Raw genomic sequence first — 19060 nt, 5'->3', positions numbered from 1 at the left:
AATTCTTTATAAATAGGTTTAATGCAATTCCAGTAACAATCCTAGTAACTTTTGTTTGTGTGTGAAGACATGGAAATAGTGAATCAAAATTTCATCTGAAAAAATATGTAAGTAAATCTAATTGTGAAATTAGAAAGAATAATAACAGGGCCTTGCTTTATCATATGTTATAACTTGGTATAAAATGAAGGTAATCAGAACATTGTAAAAGAACTAAAGGGTAAGTAGGACATAATAGATGATCCTTTATACACCTAATATGGACAAAACAAATTTGTATATATTCAGATACCATGATGTATCAAGGAGAAGAATATTAATAAATGTTTCTTTAAATTAATATATGTTTGAAGAAAGATTACCTCTCTACACCACAATAAATTCTAGAAAGACTAAAGAGTTGGATCTAAAATTAAATCGAGGAAACAATGGTAAATACTATGGGATATCAGTATAGGTATTTAAAGTCCTGTGCCTGGGTGAACTCGCCATAAGAATGTGTGTAGTTAGAGAATCAAATTGTTCCAAGGGTTGAATCCTGAGAACACCAGTGTGTAGATTTCAGGTAATAAGGAGGAGGCAGCAAAGAGGGCTGAGAAGGAGCAGCTACTAGCTTGCAAACCCCTAGAATATCATGCCCAGGGAAGGAAACTGAGCAAGGAGTTTTAAGAAGAACGGGGTGATTCGAAGGAGCAAATGCTGCCAATAGATCACAATAGTAAGATGAAGACTTATAGCTGCACAGTAGTCATTGATTTCAGGATAGTGGTGGAAGTTAAAGCCTGATTTTAGTAGTTCAAGACAGAATGGTATGGGAGAAATTGCAGACAGAGTACAAACACTCATCAGTGTATGAAAGGAGAGGAAGGAACTGGAGGAAGTCAAGGAAAGTGGAGTCAAGAAAATTTTGTTTTTATTTATTTTATTTATTTATTTTTAAGATAGAAGAACAAAAAACGATAGTGTAGGAGGAAGGGATAGTCACAGGTGGAGTCTTGAGTGGGAGAGGAAGTTGGAATCGAGAACATAAGTGGCAGACTTGGTCTTTTCTATAAATAAGGACAGTTTATCCACAGAAATGGAAGCATCAGAGTAACTGGGCAGAAGCCCAGGTGCAGGTGGTAGTACCAGTGGCATTAATTCTCTTTCTAATTGTTTCTAATTTCTCAATGAAATAAGAAAGAACACAGCCATCAACTGAGGTGAGGCTGGGCATGGGTTAGGGGAGCAGTTTTGTGCTTGAAGAAGGCAAGGAAGGCAAGAAATACTCATCCAGGAATGTGGGAGGGGACATGGACTAAAGAAAAGTGGCCTTACTGCAGAGCAGCACAAAGGGTCCACCAAGTGAGTGACAGTGAATTTATGGTGAGACTAGACAGCACAGTTGTCTGTTTTTCAACAGCCACATTGCTCTTAGAAGGTGTGGAGGAGTAAGATTTAACCAGTGTTGGAATTAACTGAGTAAAAATATGTAAAGGAGTGGCAAGAGAAAGGAACACAACGTAACACTGACACTAATGAAGGGTCATGACATTAAGCTGGTTAAGAAAGCAAGGGCATGAGAGAGATGGAATAATGAAAAGGTGTCAGCATCCATGGGGAGACTAAATGTTGAAGTATTGAGAAGTGAACTGGAGAGAACAGAGATGGTGGTCAAAGAACAGGACAGTTGGCCTTGACACTACAGAGTCATTGCAGCTACTGTTAATGACAAGTTCTAGCACTATGAGTGAAGGCAAGAAACTGAGAGTTAAGAGTATGGAAGAGCTAATTTTATGGGCCTTAAAATCACCAAAAATTATAATAGCAGTAGTGCTGGGGAGAATGGCAATGATACAGAGAAAAATCTTCAAGGGATGAGGTGAGTGACTCGCGTGAGTAGATGACTTCAACAAGCAGGTATAGTGGGTGAACGGAAGCGTCAGGCGATCAAAGCTGGATGCTGCTATGGAGGAGAAAAGGAGGAGGAGGAAAGTGGGCACGAGGAGCAAGGACACTGGCCCCACCTCCATGCTCAGGCCAGGAAAGCATGTGAGAGAAAATGACTGTCACTTGAGAGGGGAGCTGGGGAGCAGACCCAGAGGACATTAAGGAAAGGGTAAATCACCTGGGGATTTTGCTCATGTCTGACTGTGAGTTCCAGAAAGCTCTATGGAAGGGTTTCAGAAGATGAGGAAAGGTGGGAAATAGGTTTGGTAAGGGAGATGTCCAGAGCTGTGTGGGGATTGGAGTCTGGGGCGACATCACAACCCTGCACTTCTTGACAGACCCGACTGCTCCAAGGCATATAGTGATGGTGGAGAGCGGGGTGTTAGCAGCATCTTAATAACAAAGCACAAAGCAGTTGGCATTCTAAGGGCAAAGGTTAAAAGATGAGTTATCCAATCAAAGACTAAAGATGTTAAAGAAGATTTAGTAACATAATAGGCTCATGATAAGTACATTTAAAAAGCAGAACATAAAACTGTACCTATGGTATTATGTAAACTTATTTATAAACATGCATAAAATTGGTAGAGAATACCTGAAATAGTAAATGTTGAATGTATGTGAAATTTTGGATGACTTGTATTTTTAAAATACTTTTCCATAATTTCTTATAAAAATCTTATTTTTGTATATCATTGGAAGAAAAAAACCCTCTTCTGATGTTTAAGATTGTGTGCCCTCAGGTGTTCTTCTAAGATTATGTTAATATTCGATTTCTTACCTTGAGCAGTGGTTTTTCCAATTATCAATTTTTAATAACTTTAAAAAATGTATAATATGGTAAATGTCTTTTTTCCCAACATGCTTTATTTCACACACACACACACACACACAGATGTTCTCTGCAGTTTAGCTTGCCTCCACATGCAGTATCTGAGCATGTGTGAAGAGAAATGAGCACGTGGGCCTTGTTAAAGAATGGCTTGGGTGAATACCTGGCATATGGACGTTCCAGGGTCACACAGGCTGCTGTGTCCATTACACTGACATGGAACACAAGTGCCCAGAGTCGTTCCAGGAGTGCGACCACCTGGCTCAGAACGCAGGCGATAAAATCCTGGCATGCATGTCTGAAAGAAAAGGAAGCCAATTAGGACAGAAAAGTTCAGTATCTCTCTTTTGCAACACTTAGGTTCTTCAGTGGTTAAAAAGAAGGACTTCTTCCCCCCACCTGCATTGAAGGCAACATCACATAAAGACATAAATGCCAGTTTTGATTCCTAAATGTGTATTTCTGCCTGGTCCCTAGTGTACAGGAAGCATCAGACTTTAGAAAAGGAAAGCTGTCATTTGCATATACCACTGAAAAACCTTCAAATATTCTTTTTCTTGAGAGAGACATTTGTAATAAAACAGCCATATGGACTACAGCCAGAATTCCAGTGTCCTTGACACCCTAAAATCTGCTTCTACTGTGCTTGATAGATAACTAGAAAATGTCCAATAAGACTCAGCAAAATATTAAATAAATTACAAAGTATCACAGTTGCATTATTTATATCAATATAATTTAAAGATGATAAAGGTAAGAAATTCAAAATAATAAAAGCTCTACATGTCTTGGGAATATTAGTCTGCCAATAAAATTTATCTTTCCCTGATCTACTTTTTTTTTCATTTCGCAATAAAAATCTGAGGGCAAACAGAAAACTCCCTAGCAAAGCTGACACTTGCAAAATCAAGACTTCCATCTTCATTCGGGTTTATGTAAATGTATCAAAAAGCATCTCTGGCTTTCTGCAAGGAAGCCCACAGCTCTGGAGAGGAAATGAGAACAGTATTGTGTTTCAGGGCTCAGTCTTCCTGGTGCACAAAGCTGCTGCAGCTATCAGGCATTGATTCCTGAGTAAGAAGTACAAGTTAGTTTTCCAGATCTCACTAAAGATTATAAAGGGATTTTTTTTTCCGAATTGCCTATGTCAGATTTTTTTCTCAGGCTATCTCTGCCCATTGATGAAAGAATAGAGACTACTAAATAAGTAGGAAAAAGAATATTGGATTAAGAACTTTCTAATGCCTTTCCATCCTTTTGGTTTTAGAATAAGTTATATCAAGTGGAATATTCAGAGGTTCCTTAGAAGAAGATCAATGGTCAGCCTTCTCCTTGTTTATTTTGATTTGGATAATGTAAAAGTATCTCAATTAGGCAGTGAATTAAAAGTCTCTCTCTGCTTTTATCATAGCTTCTAAGAAATTCTAATGAGATTTGATAATATCCCACCTTTGCTCAAGCTGATAAAGAAAATAGTGAATAATATTCAAACTATTTTTGGGTCTCATTTGTCTTTTAGTGGACTTAATCATATATTTCAGTAAGTTTCCTCATTTAATCCATGCCATAAGATTCTTACGATGTTATTATAATAGGATATTATTAAAAATACAGGTTTATTTTGCCAGTGCTAACAAACAACATCTGGAAATTATGGCTGAGGAATTCAGTTAGGCATAACTGAAGAAATAATACAAGGTGTATTTAAAAATGCTTCTCTGTTTGGGTTGTTGCAACTCTTTAGCATTCTCTTTACATGGATTTCATCCTTAGATACCTATACAATTACTATTTTACTGGTATATTTGCTTGGGGTGTGTGTGTGTGTAAATCACACAAATGGAGAGTTCCTAGCTCCACTTTGTATCTTACACAAGTTTAAAGCAACTCTTAGAAGAATAAAGTTAAGAAACAGTACTTTTCATTGGAGAATTACATGAAATTCAATGTTACAGACTGAAATACGGAGGTGAGAGCTGCAGGTGAAATTCACTCCAACTTCTCCTTTTACTATGGCTCTTCCAGGGAAAGAGAGCAGGATGAAGCAGAAAACACTCCTACTGGAGTCCAGGCCTAGGCTCCACGTGGCCCTTCTAGGATCTCTCTGTGGTTCTCAACCCTGGCTGCACACAGAATCCTCTGAGGAGCTTTAAGTACTGATGCCTGGCACCACCTCTAGAGATTCTAATTTAATTGGTGGACAGAAGGGCCAAAGTTTGTTTTAAACTACTAGAAGGGTCTAATAAGCAGACAGGATTATCACTGGCATGCCTTTCATTTTCTGCTGGGAATGTGTGTCTTTAAAGGGCAACTGGACACTACTACTGTGATGTGGTACACCTGGAACGTAAAGCAATGGAACCAATGGAAGCCTTGGTTAGTTTCATCTGAGAGATACAGGTAAATCACTCCTTGTCTTTGAGATATAGTTTCCTTATGTGGGAGGTATATTAACTCAGATCCTTTCTGAAGTTTCCTTCAATTCTAACACTCTAGATTAATTATATGTCTTGACAGATTAAATTTCTATGAGTCAGCAAAGAAAAAGAGATTATTCCACAGTGTGAAAGTTGGAAACTTAAAACACACTTTTTGAAGGAATAGGACGATTTATTCCCTTTTAATCTTCCTTTCCTGGATCCATTTTGCATCTTTTTCCATTTTTTGATTTTTTTTGAGGGAATTTTTCAGTATCAGATGATTTTTCTCTAGTGAAGAGGGGCAAAATTCATGTGAATGCTTATGTTTGAGTTGGGAACAAAAGAGGAGAGATTATACTACTTTTCAAAGTCCCTCTAAAATGCTTTATGGAACAAAATGGAGAACAAAAGAGAAGCAAATAAATAAATACTGTCCTAATCTTATCCCGTTTTTTTTCCTGAAATTATTGGGTTGAAATTATTTGTAGTAAAATTTTCTTATGCTCTCCTTCCATCTTTAATGTATTTTCATAATATGATATGTCATCAAGATGTTATAATCAAATTTGCACGAAAACATGGGAGGGTGGAAAGAAGCAAATGGAGACCAAGAGAGTAAAGAACCAACATCCCCCAGACCCTTCTCTCCTCAGAATAAAAATAGAGGTGTTGTTGCCAATAAAACCACCATCATATCTTTACGTGGGTTTTGCATTCAGACAATCCTCAATTCCTTTTTCATCATCATTTACTTTGCCAAGTTTTGGGCAGCTTTTGAATACTGTGGGCTGCAGTTTCCTCACCTGGAACATAAAGCTGTTGCTTAACCTAATAGTTGAGTGTACGTGTAGCTAGGTTTTTGAAATAGGCTTACCTAAATTCAAATTGCCATTTTGTTGTTTTCTAGCTGTGTGATTAGGGTCAAGTTTCTTAACCAGCCTGGAATTCCATTTCCTCAGCCATAAAATGGGGATCATACATACTCTGTTGGTGTAAGTATATTAGGGAATATGCTTGGCATTTTGCAAGATACAGCAAGCACTCAGTAAATTGTTAAGTGTTTTTTTAATAGGGTAGTTGTAAGGATTAAATGAGATGGTGTTGTTTAGTGCTTGACATACAACGATCCAACATAGGTGCCTCAATTCCAGATGATTTTTAAAATATGGTCATTGAGGAAAGCCTAAAAAAGATAGCAGATTGTTCTACACTGCTTTGGGAAACAAAATTACAATTTATGTCACTTACCCATACCATGTTCCTCAATAATTTTATGTAAATGGAAACAGTCTTTGAGTCTTCCATGTGCAAAGAAGGGATGAAGGGTATCCTGAGAGGAGTGCATATGTAAAAGGAAAAGTCTATTTTCACCATTTTGTCTTTTTAGCTTTGTGACTTGATAAGAGTTATAAATTTTGGGGAGATTTTAAAAAGTAATTTTTAATAGCCCAAAGTGATGGATTCTAACTGGTGACCCAGTAGACACTAACCTGTTTACTGTCAACCAGAAGACCTCTTAAAACACAGGGCATAAGAGAAAGAAGCTGCAATGATCACGTATGTCCTACAGATTATCAGTGAATACATGACTTCCGTGATCTTATTGAAGAGAACCACACATTCAAGGCTGAATAGTTTCTATGTATGCATACAATCTAACCTGAGTTTAGGTCAGTTTGGGCAACAAAGTTAACTCAGACTATGGTGAGAAGCACCTTCAGTGTACTAAACTCAGTGGTTTACCAACAAATGTGGTGAGAAAATTATGTCCTTTAACTTCTAAAGGTAATCTAATCTCTACTTCAATCATAAATTATAAGTAGGTATTTCTAGAAATAACATTTTCAGTGAGCAAGGCTGTGGTGTCATAACACTCCAGGTAACAGGCAAAGGCTAAGTATCTTATCTTTACAACTGGCTATATATTTAGTGGTAACTACCACTTAATTTTGTTTATTTGCAACCACATTTGGGTAAAAATAAGAAATAAATAGCCTATAAATGCAGATGTCTTTAGAATACTATGCATCTGGTGAAAATATTGTAGAGGAATTGCTTTGTGTATTCATGACCCAAAGCATATGTTACAGGAATGGGATGTATTATTGCAAAACTGTCCTTAGCTCAGGCTTTGATGATTAGATTTTATGCCTGGGTAATTACACTTTAGAATCAAGATGAATTATAAATAAGATGTATAATGGATTAGAGGCAATGGGTTGTGGAGAACACCTCAGGTACCTTATTATGAGAGACAGGCCTTTATCCCTATAATCTCTCCTCTAGGATATTAGTGTAATTATTGTCTGTAAATAGAAGCCTAAGTGAAATTCAAGGGACATAGGTGAAGCCACCAATATAGATGATAGTGTGTATGTATTCCTAACTTTTCTTGTATTTTTTCACTTACCATTTGGTTTGTTTGGGCTAATTTATGTTTTTGCATAATAATGGAAAATTACTAAGATTAATGGGAAAGCATGTTTCAGAATATACTATTTAAAAAGCCTACTGATCACAGAAAGAAGAGTTTTAACATTTAAAATCTGGGATGGAGGGCAGACAGACTATATTAAAATAATTTGCTACTCTACTAATGCTTTTGTTCATAAGTGAATAGTATTATTTTAGATAAATGCAGAAAACATAAATCTATAGAAACTTTCTCTTCAAGCTATCTGAAGATCAATATTGACTCCTACTCAGTATCTTCTATAGCAAAATAAAGTTGCAGAATCAGAAAATTTTAGAACTTCAAAACCAAACCTGTAATTTTATGGATTGGATAACTATATAAAACTAATGTCTAGAGCAATTAAGGGATTGACCAAGGTCACCCAGAGAGTTAGGAGTACAGCCAAACACTTGTTGGGATAAATAAAAAAATACCACCTCCTGTATAGAAGAACCTCAAGTTCTTTCTTCTATCTTTAAATCTTTTATGCTCATTGGAAAGGTGGCATGTTTTATATGTGCCACACTCACTGTCCTATATGCACATACACACTTTGTGTGCATATGTCTATTTCAGTAGATTGTGCATCTGTTAGGTATACATACTTACTGGTGTGCATACAAATACACATATTTGTATGTAGGAGTTATGATTTAATAATGGATAGATTATTTGATTATTAGATCAAAAGGGACACATTCAAATTTATATGGATCTTCAGAGAAGTCACAACAAAGTTATGGAATTATCTCAAGGATGTTTCACAGACATTTGCAGTTTTTCTTATGAAATCATTCTCAGCGCAAAATGGAATGCACATGATGGAAACGAAGTTGAATGGCATTTCACTTTACAATGGGAGTTTCACACTATGTTTTCACTTAAATTAATCCTCATGATGAATCTATAGGTTAAAAAAAAATCTCAAGGTCTAATAACAAACAGAGCAAATGCCCTACACCAGTGGTGAAGCTAGGGAGGAAGCACTGAATCCAAATTCCTTTTTCTTTTCATCATATCATGTCACCATACAAGATATTTATATTCTTTATTTTTAAGTTATATTTGAGTCTGTACCTGGTGTTATCACCTGCCTCATGAACCATACTTCATAATATTTCTGAAATCCTATTTACAAAAGATGTATCGAATTATTTATTAAAAAAACAATACGTGGATATGTAATTACTTGTTCCTTTTAAGAAAGCCACTAAACACAGTAACTAACCTTGCTACCTTCAGGCATGTGTCAGTGCTTTAGGTCATAGCTCACTTGGTCTCCATACCATTCCTAGGCTTTAGGTAGGGGGGACAGGAAAAACACCTAACTGGTTTGCTGTGAGCAGCAGCCAGTGTGACTATGAGAGAAAGAATCCACGCTGTAGGGCTGGAGCTGGTCCTTGAGGTCCCTCCCAGGCCAGCCTGCAACTGTTGCCCTGCAGGGAGGACTATGGTGTCTGCAGGAGGGGGCAGGTGAGACAGCAGGAACTCAGGGGTGTGGCGACTTACCAGCTAAAACCTAAGGGGTTAGTAACCTGTGCAAAGTCTTAGTCCTAGTAGTTGGTGAAGCTGAGATTCCAACCCAGGCCAGTTTCTCATCCATTCTACCCTTCCCTATATTACATTCTTTCTATTAATATTTGTAAAAATTAAATCGACTTCCAGGAGCCTAAGACTTTAAAAGGTGCCAATTCAGAAGGTAATCAAAGCAATGTCCCAGGGAGTCAAATAAGCAGTTCTTAAAATATAATGACTGAATGATGGTGGCACTATTGGAAAAAAGTAGGTCCTTCTGAGAAGCCCATGTTGAAGGGAATAGTTTGCTAAGTTTCATCATGTTCCATATAAAAACAATCTTTCCAAACTTAATATAATCCTCTCTCACAAACATGCAGTTTAAATGTCTCCAGCTGTTAAGAAGACGTGCCAAAAAGATAGATCAGATATAATAAATGGGCCTTAAGAAAACATTCTTATTTCCTGGCTGTTCCACATTTTTATAATTCTTTTAACATGTATCAAATATTTCATACCAGATGTGATTCCTACTTCTAGGTAGCAATAACATCATTCTCTTCTTACTGTGTCTTACACTGTGAGTGGAAGAGCAAATAGAACAGGATAGGAGTGTGCATGACAGCAAAGCTGATTGCAGCAAAGACAGTTCGGGAAGTATTTCCATTTGGCGAGTTAAGTAAATTGAGCTTATGCAGGTTAGATGCCAGCTTACCTCACAGGACAAACCGGAATATCCTGGGGGACAATCACATCTTTCTATCAAATGAGCTGGAGGAGTACCTGCTGTGATACGTCCTTCTTCAGCCACCTCCATTGAGATTTCAGAAATCCTGGAAAACAGAGAGCACAAATTTAGATTATCACACCAGCAAATTAAACTCACCTCACAAACACTCAATCCTACAAAAGTCTTTTCAGGTTTTTTTTAACAACCTCAAATTTGTTTTGTTGTTTGGAAACTACTTAAATTCCAGGGACTCATGTGCCACATTTTATTCCTGCATCTTTGCTTCCTTAAATGTTGAGATTATGCATTTGTAAAATATTCACATAAATCATAAGGCATTTAGTAAATTAGATGTCTGCTGTCTTGTTGAGAAGTTATTATAAAGATTTTTTCCCAACTTTAAAATGTGAGTGGCTTCAGCTAGAGATGGACAATTAATTAGACATTTATATTCTTTCAAACAAACAACTCAAGGTCATTCCCTTTGGAATATTTCCCATAGTCACCAGTTAAATTGAAATTGCATTTAATATATAACTGGCCCCAATATCTTCCTCTTGAGCTTCTGAATGTCCTTTTAAGAACTTCAGAAAACCATCTAGAAAACAACAATTGAGCATAACCTAATAATATCAATCACTATCTGAGGACAAAGAACCTTCAAAATTAGCATTTTGTTATCTTTATTAAATCCTTCAAGTAACTTAACTCACTCTTCCTATTGGTGGAAAGTCCTTATAATTGAGAGAAAAGATATTCACAGTGAAAATGTTGGTACCCTTTTCATTAATTTGAAATTATACATTAAAAAATATATGCAGTCCACAAACTCAGACTACTTCATGACTGACTAACCAGTAACATGGAATGTTCTGCAAATAAACTTTTAAGTGAGACAATCAATAGTTTTGTTTCAATAAAAGGTGACTCCAATAGCTTAAGGAGCTGGAATGATAAACTTTACAACAAGCATAGGTAGGTTTTACTGACACTGAACCATGAATGCATGCTCTGACTTTGTTAGCATTGTCATCTGCATTCTGAAGATCAGCTAGCCTTTGTGAAACATATGTTCAGTTAAAATTCAGTTTCACTCTCTCCTCTTTATAGACCACATAGCAGTTGTGTTCTGTAAACAAACCCCTCTCCTCATATGAGAATGACTTGCCTATTATACAACCCTGGATTCTCTGTGGTAGTAAGAAGATAACTTTGTGTCTTTTGACAAGTCCTCTCTGCTGACAACCCATGGAATTTAAAACCTGAGGAATTACTAGTTACATCTTCCCTTTTCTTGCACACACATGCACACAACAGACTAGGAAGCATTTTAAAAACAAGCGAAACTTGAATGATGTCAACAACAGGAAGTTCTGAAATAAGTTTTTTCTTTTTCCTCAGGAGATGAGAGAGTAACTGTTTTCACTGAGTCAGAGATTTGGACAAACTCAGGCTTCTACTTAAATAAATAATGAAACACAAAGTTGTTATGTCCTTCACACAAATGTAAGAGAAGACAAAAGCAAAACAAATTTCAGCATGGACCATATGTACAAATTCTGAATCTCAAACTGCACTTATAACTCTTAAACTCTCTGCTCCTGAGACTATGTGGATTTATAACTGAACAGATATAGGGGTACTGTTTTCACTATTTGGTGAGGTGGCAGGAGATTAAAACATGTTTTTGACATTTTTTCGCAATTACACTGTCTTACAAAATCAAGTGCTGACCCACTACTTTTTTTTCATTGTTGCTAGACAATGATTCTAGTTTCTATTGAGCCTAGAAGAAGTGAAGTATATAAAGTTTTTTTTTAAAAAAAGGAAGACCTCTTAAACCAAAGGATGTGAGGTTTAGTGAGGAATGTGAAATAAGATGGTAAGAGAAAGAGACTTATGGGGGAAAAAAGGAACCTCACAGTGTAGGAAGGTGGAATCTATGAGAAAGGCAAAGAAAATAGAATGAAAAATGTCTGACGACAGTGTTTGTATCATTTCCACTGACAAAACATTTGATATACTACCAAACTCTTACTGCAACATGAACAGTTTGCAATTTGCACACTATGTTACCCGCTCTCTTCTATGACATGAAAAGATGGTTTGGCTTCTGCCACCTAATTTACATTTTATAATCTAAAATAGTGAACAATAAAGCTGACAGTATATATATATATATATATTAACATTCATTTATTCCCCCTCAAGGGGGTGCAGCACCATTCCCAGAAATACTGCAATACCAGGTCGATGCATGGAGTGGATGGAGCAAGCTCCTATTGCGTCTCCCTGCCCCCAAAATCCATTTAATATATTGTCCTCGGATAGAGGAGGTATCAGATATTAAACTGATAAGAACAGATACTACACTTGACCTTAGCCAAAAGGCAGAAAAGCAATGACAGTATATTTTGATACATACTTTTTTTATTATTTCACCTAAAAATAATCTGTTAGAAATAAGAAATATAAAAAGGAAACCAAAGGAATACAGAGTTGAAAGTGAATTTTCATCCTTAATTTCTTCTCTTTTTTTTTTTATTGAAGTATGGTTGATACACAAACTTACATTAGTTTCAAGTATACAACACTGGTTCACCATTTACCTGCATTAGTAGAATCACTGTACTGTACTACCATCCCCATGACCAACTTACGTTAAGTTTGAGAATTTTTGTGCTCCTCTATCCCCCTTACCATCTCCCCCCACTGATCCCAACCCCTCCCCCATGGTGACCACCAGTCACTTTTCAGTGTCTATTGAGTGTACTGCCATTTTGTTCATTTTGTTTTGTTTTTAGATTGTACAATTAAGTGAAATCATAAGGTATTTGTCTTTCTCTTCCTGGCTTATTTCACTGAGCATAATGACAGACCCTCTAGGTCTGTCCATGTTGTCGCAAACGGCAGGATTTCTTTCTTTTTTAATGGCTAAATAACATCCCATTGTGTATATATACCACCTCTTCTTTATCCATTCATCTGCTGATGGATACTTAGGTTGCTCCGTATCTTGGCTATTATAAATAATGTGGCAATAAACATAGGGTTGCATGTACCTTTATGAGTCAGGGATTTTGTTATCTCTGGGTAAAGTCCTAGGTGTGAAATTACTGGGTAGAATGGTATTTCCCTTCTTAGTGTTTTGAGGAACCTCCAGACTGCTTTCCACAGTGGCTGCAACAATTTATATTCCTACCAACAGGGTAGGATGGTGTTCCCTTTTCTTCACATCCTCATCCATGCTTGTTATTTCTTGTCTTTTGTATAGTGGCCACTCTGACTGGTGTGAGGTGGTATCACACTGTGGTTTTGATTTGCATTTCCCTGATGATTAACAATGCAAAGCATGGTTTCATGTGCCTCCTTGATTCATTCTTTTATCAAAAGAATACATTGGTACAGTCAGAACAGTATGGGTCTTATGAAACACAGAAAACTATTTTCTGCTATATGTTTAATACAATACAAATATTTGAAATATGGTATTTTAATACTCATTGATTTGCCAATGAGAGGCTTTATGGTTTTGTTTTGTTTTCCTAGACTTTTCTACTAATTAATTATGAGACTATTTTCAAACATCTATTGATTCCATATTCTTACAGGACATAACAGAGAAACTGACATGCCAGAGGAATTGAGATTATGTGTATGAACTCAACTTTCTGCCTCCTGGTATAAAATTTAACTATATCTATGCACTCCTCATTTCATCTCACTGAATAAGCTGTCCCTTCCACTCAAGTTAACATGACCATGTGTGTTCATTGATGTTGAAATCTCCTGGGGCTTTTTATTCTGTCATTTTTAATGTATATCTTTCTACTAATTCCTTTCCCCCCCAGTCTGTAAACATACTTACTTCTCTGAGATTAAACACTCTTTCCTTGACCTTTGACACTAACTCATTCTCCCCCTTTACAACTATGTTCATGGGAAACAACAGTCTATATTCATAATGTTAGGTTCCATGTGTCCCTTTCACTCCTCAAAACTCTGAGACTATTTCTGCCCCAGGACTCTAATAAAACTGGTATCATGAACATCACCAGTGCGATCCTAAGTGTCAATCTCATAAGCCTCACTTTAATTGGGCTTTGGGGTCATATGAACCAATATGTTCTCTTACAGTGTTCACACACCTTGGCTTCCACAACACCATTTCATTCTTACTATTCCTTATGTTCTTCTTCATTCAATGTAATTCTCAACCTTTTCACATCATGATACATAAGGAAAATGACAACATTGCATGACACATGGGGGAACAGACAAGAAAACACATGGAAGAGACCTATTTCTAGCATAATAGTTAATTATCTCTATCCTACAGGTCACAGTCCCCTGAATTTCTGACCATCATCTAAAACTCACCATGTCAAAGGTCAATTCACTATTTTTTCCCTTTCTTGTTTCTCATCCTATTTTCCTTTTTTGGGAGATTGGCAGTAACTTCCACCAGGTGACCTAGTATCTGACCACCAGACTTGCATTCTATCATCTGACTCCCAAACCAAACACCTCTAAATCTTTCTTTCTGATGTCTTAGCAGTCTTCCCTATGGACTCTAGAATAAAAACTTAACTTGGATATTCTCTATTATAATTTACCTGCATTGTCTCATGATATTTCCATAAGTAGCCTTGATAAGAATATAATGGATATCATATAGTATATCCAAGAAGTCTTCACGGGTCACAGTTCTACTGATTCGAGGATCATCACCATAATATTTCCATTCTTTCTGTTAATAAGAAAAGAAATAACTTTGACGAAATGGAATGCAGGACCATTGGCATTCTTGCACCAAACAACTAACACCCTTACCTCTGTCATTTCAATTTCATGCCTTGTCAATTGGCCAATTAGAGGAGCAGCCATATGCCTGATGATAATTCTAGCATGCGTAGGAGTCCCACCTCGAATGATAACTTGAGGGTTATATGTTGTGAAACCTGTCTCTTCCCGAGCCTCAAAATAGATTGCATACTTTATTTTGCCACCATAGGTCATCAACTGACAAAATAAATGAGGAATGATGAGTTATGTAAATCTTCAAATGGAGTGACTCCAAAACCATTTTACTTTACTTTCATGTGATTTCAAAGTTCTTGTTCTTACCTTCTTTCCTTCAAATTGTTCTGGAAGTTTCCAATAAAAAGGTTCCAAATGGAGATCCTGTCTTACCAGATCCATGTGGGCAACGATCTCTGGATGTTGAAATACGATGCCTTTGGTAGTTGTGTGCTGCAATGCCTCATCCACCAGAGGCAGAATGGTCTGCTCGGGCTTCAAAGTCACCTGCGTGGGATCAAAACACAGCAGGTGGCTGAGTCCGTTCTTTTGGGCACTCCTTTAGAATTAAATCATGGACTGCATGTCTATCTGTAGCCCCGTCTCTATTCTGACGTGGTGTTCTCACAAGAAACAGAACTTGTGCATAGTGAGCAAGTAGGGCAGGGGATACATCTTCTGAGTTCTTTGCACAGTAAAAACCATAACATCTGTGAAAACTGGTCTTTTACAGTAACAATAAGTAGAATTTAAAAGCAGGAAGAGTTAAAAGAAAATTGAGGTAAAAATGAACATGTTTCCAACCTAAAAATCACTGAGTCTCTGAGGTTGGTTGGAATAAATGTGCAACAATTCTGGTTTGCATTACAGCATTAGCAGGCATCTACAATCATGCTCTGGTGCCCCCATTCCCATCCCCAAATGTAACACTTCCCTTACGATGTCTTTCTTTTTCACTTGGCATCTATTTCCTTATTAACAATGAATGAACTACTTTTAAGGATGAATAAAAAATGCATTTACTCCAGCTATCTAATGGCACACAGCTGTTGACCAGTTCTAAGTGTGCACAGGGGAAAAGGTTACTTAAATGTTTTGCTGTTTTCCCCATGCCTCAGTGCCCGGCTGAACAACACCAGCAGGAACCAGCATTATACTGTCACGTGGCTCAACAGTTCCTCACTCACCCGTGTGCGGACCAGCCCTTTTGCTTCCGAGCACTGAGTGGTGGCACCGAAGCAATAGCAGCTGCTGCAACCAAGTGGGTTCTTTGCGTCGAGTCCAAATTTGCCTGGACGGCACCTGTCACAGTGGACACCTTCCACATTTACCTGAAGAAAAATGAGGTTCTTCAGAGTCTAAATGGGGACGATCTGAGAGAAATAAACTTGAAAATGAATGACAGGAAAGCACTTAAGAAAAAAAGTCACACCAAAAAGAAGAGAATGCTGGAGCATTAGACTCTTTTATCAGATGGCATATGGAGTTAATCTTGTTAGGATTTCATGAATCTAAAAATGTTCTTTTGCACATTAAGTACATTACTAAGGATACTGTATACTCTTATTTAAAATTAGGCAACACATTTCCTATTACTCCACTGTGAGTGTTATGAAAGTCATGAGAATTTCAAAAGTAAAAAATAAAAAACTGTATTCCTAGACAGTGATGTGATACAAAATTGTAAAAAATAGGCAGGGGGTTAAAATGTAGATTTATGTAATTACTATTATATAACATATATATATATACACATATAATATGTATTAAACATAATGTCTAATCATAATATGTAATAAGGCAGCATTACACTTTGTGTTTTGTCTGGGCCTCAGAAGCTGTCATTTAAAAAAAAAAATCAGGACTATTTTAACAGTCACTCCCTGGATTTCATCTTCCTGTTGCCTCTCTCTCTCTTTGCATAGACATTTTCTTGAAAAGTTACTCCTGACACAGTTTTAACTGCATTTATCCTGGGATTGACTTTTCATAAATATCTAAGGGGGAAAAATCCCTCTTATCCTCTTTAATTGACTGTTTTTCTACATCATTTAACAATATTAATGAGGACTGAATTTTGCACATACTCATTGTTTGCAGTGTCAGTCTATACTTGATAAAATTTTACTGAACTTCCACAGCAGTAAACATATTTTCAGTGTACAGAAACTGTGGATTTATTCGAGGAGAAATGTTTTTTATAAGCTTTATAATTTATCTGTGATTTTTCTCTGATGATGCCTAAGACAACTGTCTATTTACCCTCCGGATTATTCTTAAGTATGGCAAATATGTAGAGAAAAATTTACTTTACCATTGAAAATACCTCTTATCAACTAGAAAAAAAGTTGGATTTTGGTTGAAAGTAAGTTTTTAAAAGCAGTGCTTATCTGTATACCAGTGAACAATATTAACGAAAAACTGTGTGTGTGGTAATGAGCTTTTATTTGTTTACGAGGTAGGAACAATGAACTCTGAATGAAGTTAAAATGCAAAACAGAAATGGAATCCAGGGAGGTTTTTTCCTTACTGTTTTTCAGCATCATATACCTTGCAAGTGCACTGCCCAGTTTGATCTATACAGGAACATTTTTTAGTCTCTGAATCACAGGTCGTGCCATCAGTCCCAGGCAGGAAGCAGTCACAGGGGTTGCAGTGAGGATAGTTCCAGTGACCTCGATTGCACTCTGTACATTTTGCACCAGAGAATTTTGGGTGACAGTTGCACTGGCCTGTATTTATATCACATTGAAAACCCAAGGATCCCACTGGGCTGCAGTTACAAGCCTTTGGAGGAGATAAAAACAGCAACCATTAACACCGTTTCACGGGAAATATCTTAAAATTTTAATTCTAATGTATCTATTCTTCCATTAAACATGTATTAATCATGTTTCTATTACATATTTTATACTCTTCTGGTTTAGTCACTTGGGAAACATTAGTGAACATAACATTAAAATTGCTTCCTGCATTAACTAAAATGTATGAGTGCCCAGAAGCCATAATGCTACTGAATAAGAAAGGAAACATCTTTTCTCTTTTTGTCGCAAAGGAGGAGTTAGGTATGGGTTTTCTTCAAACACTTTCTGTTTCAAAGATTGAGCTTTAGAAAAAGTCATTTCACCTTATCATCTCATTTCCATAGCATTTAAGTTGTAAAGAGACATACATCACAGTCCAACAGGGAGACAAGTAAATGTATAAATATACTGCAATGGAATAAACATTATATAATAGAGAAGTGCAAAATGCTATGCCAAAATGTGGGGAACCCAGAGAGCCCCTAGAAAAGTGACATCGAGGATATTTTTTGGCATTAGTTTTGGAGACAAGGCAAAACTTCAGGTGTTTTGTTAGTAACCTTTTTCTTCTTCCTAGATATACATAGGATTTTCTTTTTATTTATGGAAATCAAAATTTCACTAGAAGTTTTCAAGTTCGACTCTTTTTAAAATTAATTTACTGGAACATGGTGAGTTGTTTCATTTGAGGAAAAAAAATTTCTTGATTCAAATTTGCTTTGATTTTTAATTCTATTCTAGTTTACCAATTTTGTTCTTCAAGGTCATCTATACTTCCTGAAGTATATCACTTTTGTTTCTCTGCCAAATCTACAATATCCTAATATCTTGTATAGCCACTTTTCTATTTGCCTCTCAGATTTCTTCCCCATTTTATAGGCCCCACCTTACATAGTGAAAATTCTACTGTATGTATACACCACCAATGCTTATTTTAGTAACAGTATTGCATCCTTAGCTTCTTTTCAGTAATTTCTTTATTTCATCCTACTCATCCTCAATTTTTGCCCATCCAAATGTCTTCTTGTCTTATATACTTTTAAGCCTTTCTGCTCTTGATTTACAGAGTTTACATGTCATTGCAAATTCATGAAAATGCCAAACAGATTTCTAAAATGTCATTGAGGATCTTGGAATAAATCATTTTCAGACACCAGCTGTGCCAATGATCAACCTACTATCTCTGAGCTCTGAAGTCACTCTGCTCTGCCCTGCATTGTGATACTGTAGTTACATCCTGTACACATTTCTCTTTTACCATATAGCAGAATGTTAGGTTTAGTCAGCAGAGGTCATTGGAGACACCCAGTAAGGCTGTAGTCATGAGACGACACTTCTGTCCTGGGTTCTGGTTCTTTATTACTCTAATCATTACTATTAGTTTATTATTTAGCATTGGAAGAAAGAGTGGCCCAGAAAGAATTCCAGCTATGCTGCCAGACCACTCTCACTCCACAGTTAGCTTTCTGGGTGACTCTGGTTTGCACTTCTGCTCTGACTATGACAGGCTGCTTCTAAGTGGCTCCAGAATGCTCACATCCTTCAACAACGATAGGATGCAACCTTAGACCAGCC

General features: G+C 36.7%; 1 protein-coding gene and 1 non-coding gene across 4 annotated transcripts in view; both read right to left on the bottom strand.

The window, feature by feature from the left end:
* LAMA2 (laminin subunit alpha 2) overlaps positions 1 to 19060 on the bottom strand; it is a 588333-nt gene that overhangs the window by 165482 nt on the left and 403791 nt on the right. For all 3 annotated transcript variants that reach the window (XM_073219597.1, XM_073219595.1, XM_073219596.1), the window contains 7 exons: positions 17232 to 17468; positions 15869 to 16012; positions 15009 to 15188; positions 14715 to 14903; positions 14498 to 14631; positions 9867 to 9984; positions 2925 to 3059 (listed from right to left, as the gene is read on the bottom strand). In XM_073219597.1, coding sequence (XP_073075698.1) covers positions 2925 to 3059; positions 9867 to 9984; positions 14498 to 14631; positions 14715 to 14903; positions 15009 to 15188; positions 15869 to 16012; positions 17232 to 17468 — 1137 coding nt within the window. The remainder of the gene's footprint in view (positions 1 to 2924; positions 3060 to 9866; positions 9985 to 14497; positions 14632 to 14714; positions 14904 to 15008; positions 15189 to 15868; positions 16013 to 17231; positions 17469 to 19060) is intronic.
* LOC118967828 (U2 spliceosomal RNA) lies at positions 12094 to 12284 on the bottom strand. Its single transcript, XR_005055076.2, has one exon. It is a non-coding gene; the product is annotated as a U2 spliceosomal RNA (small nuclear RNA).

Source organism: Manis javanica, chromosome 13, assembly GCF_040802235.1.
Source record: "Manis javanica isolate MJ-LG chromosome 13, MJ_LKY, whole genome shotgun sequence".
Taxonomy (NCBI): domain Eukaryota; kingdom Metazoa; phylum Chordata; class Mammalia; order Pholidota; family Manidae; genus Manis; species Manis javanica.
The sequence above is the reverse complement of the archived record's forward strand: the minus strand, read 5'-3'. Positions and strand labels throughout refer to the sequence as shown.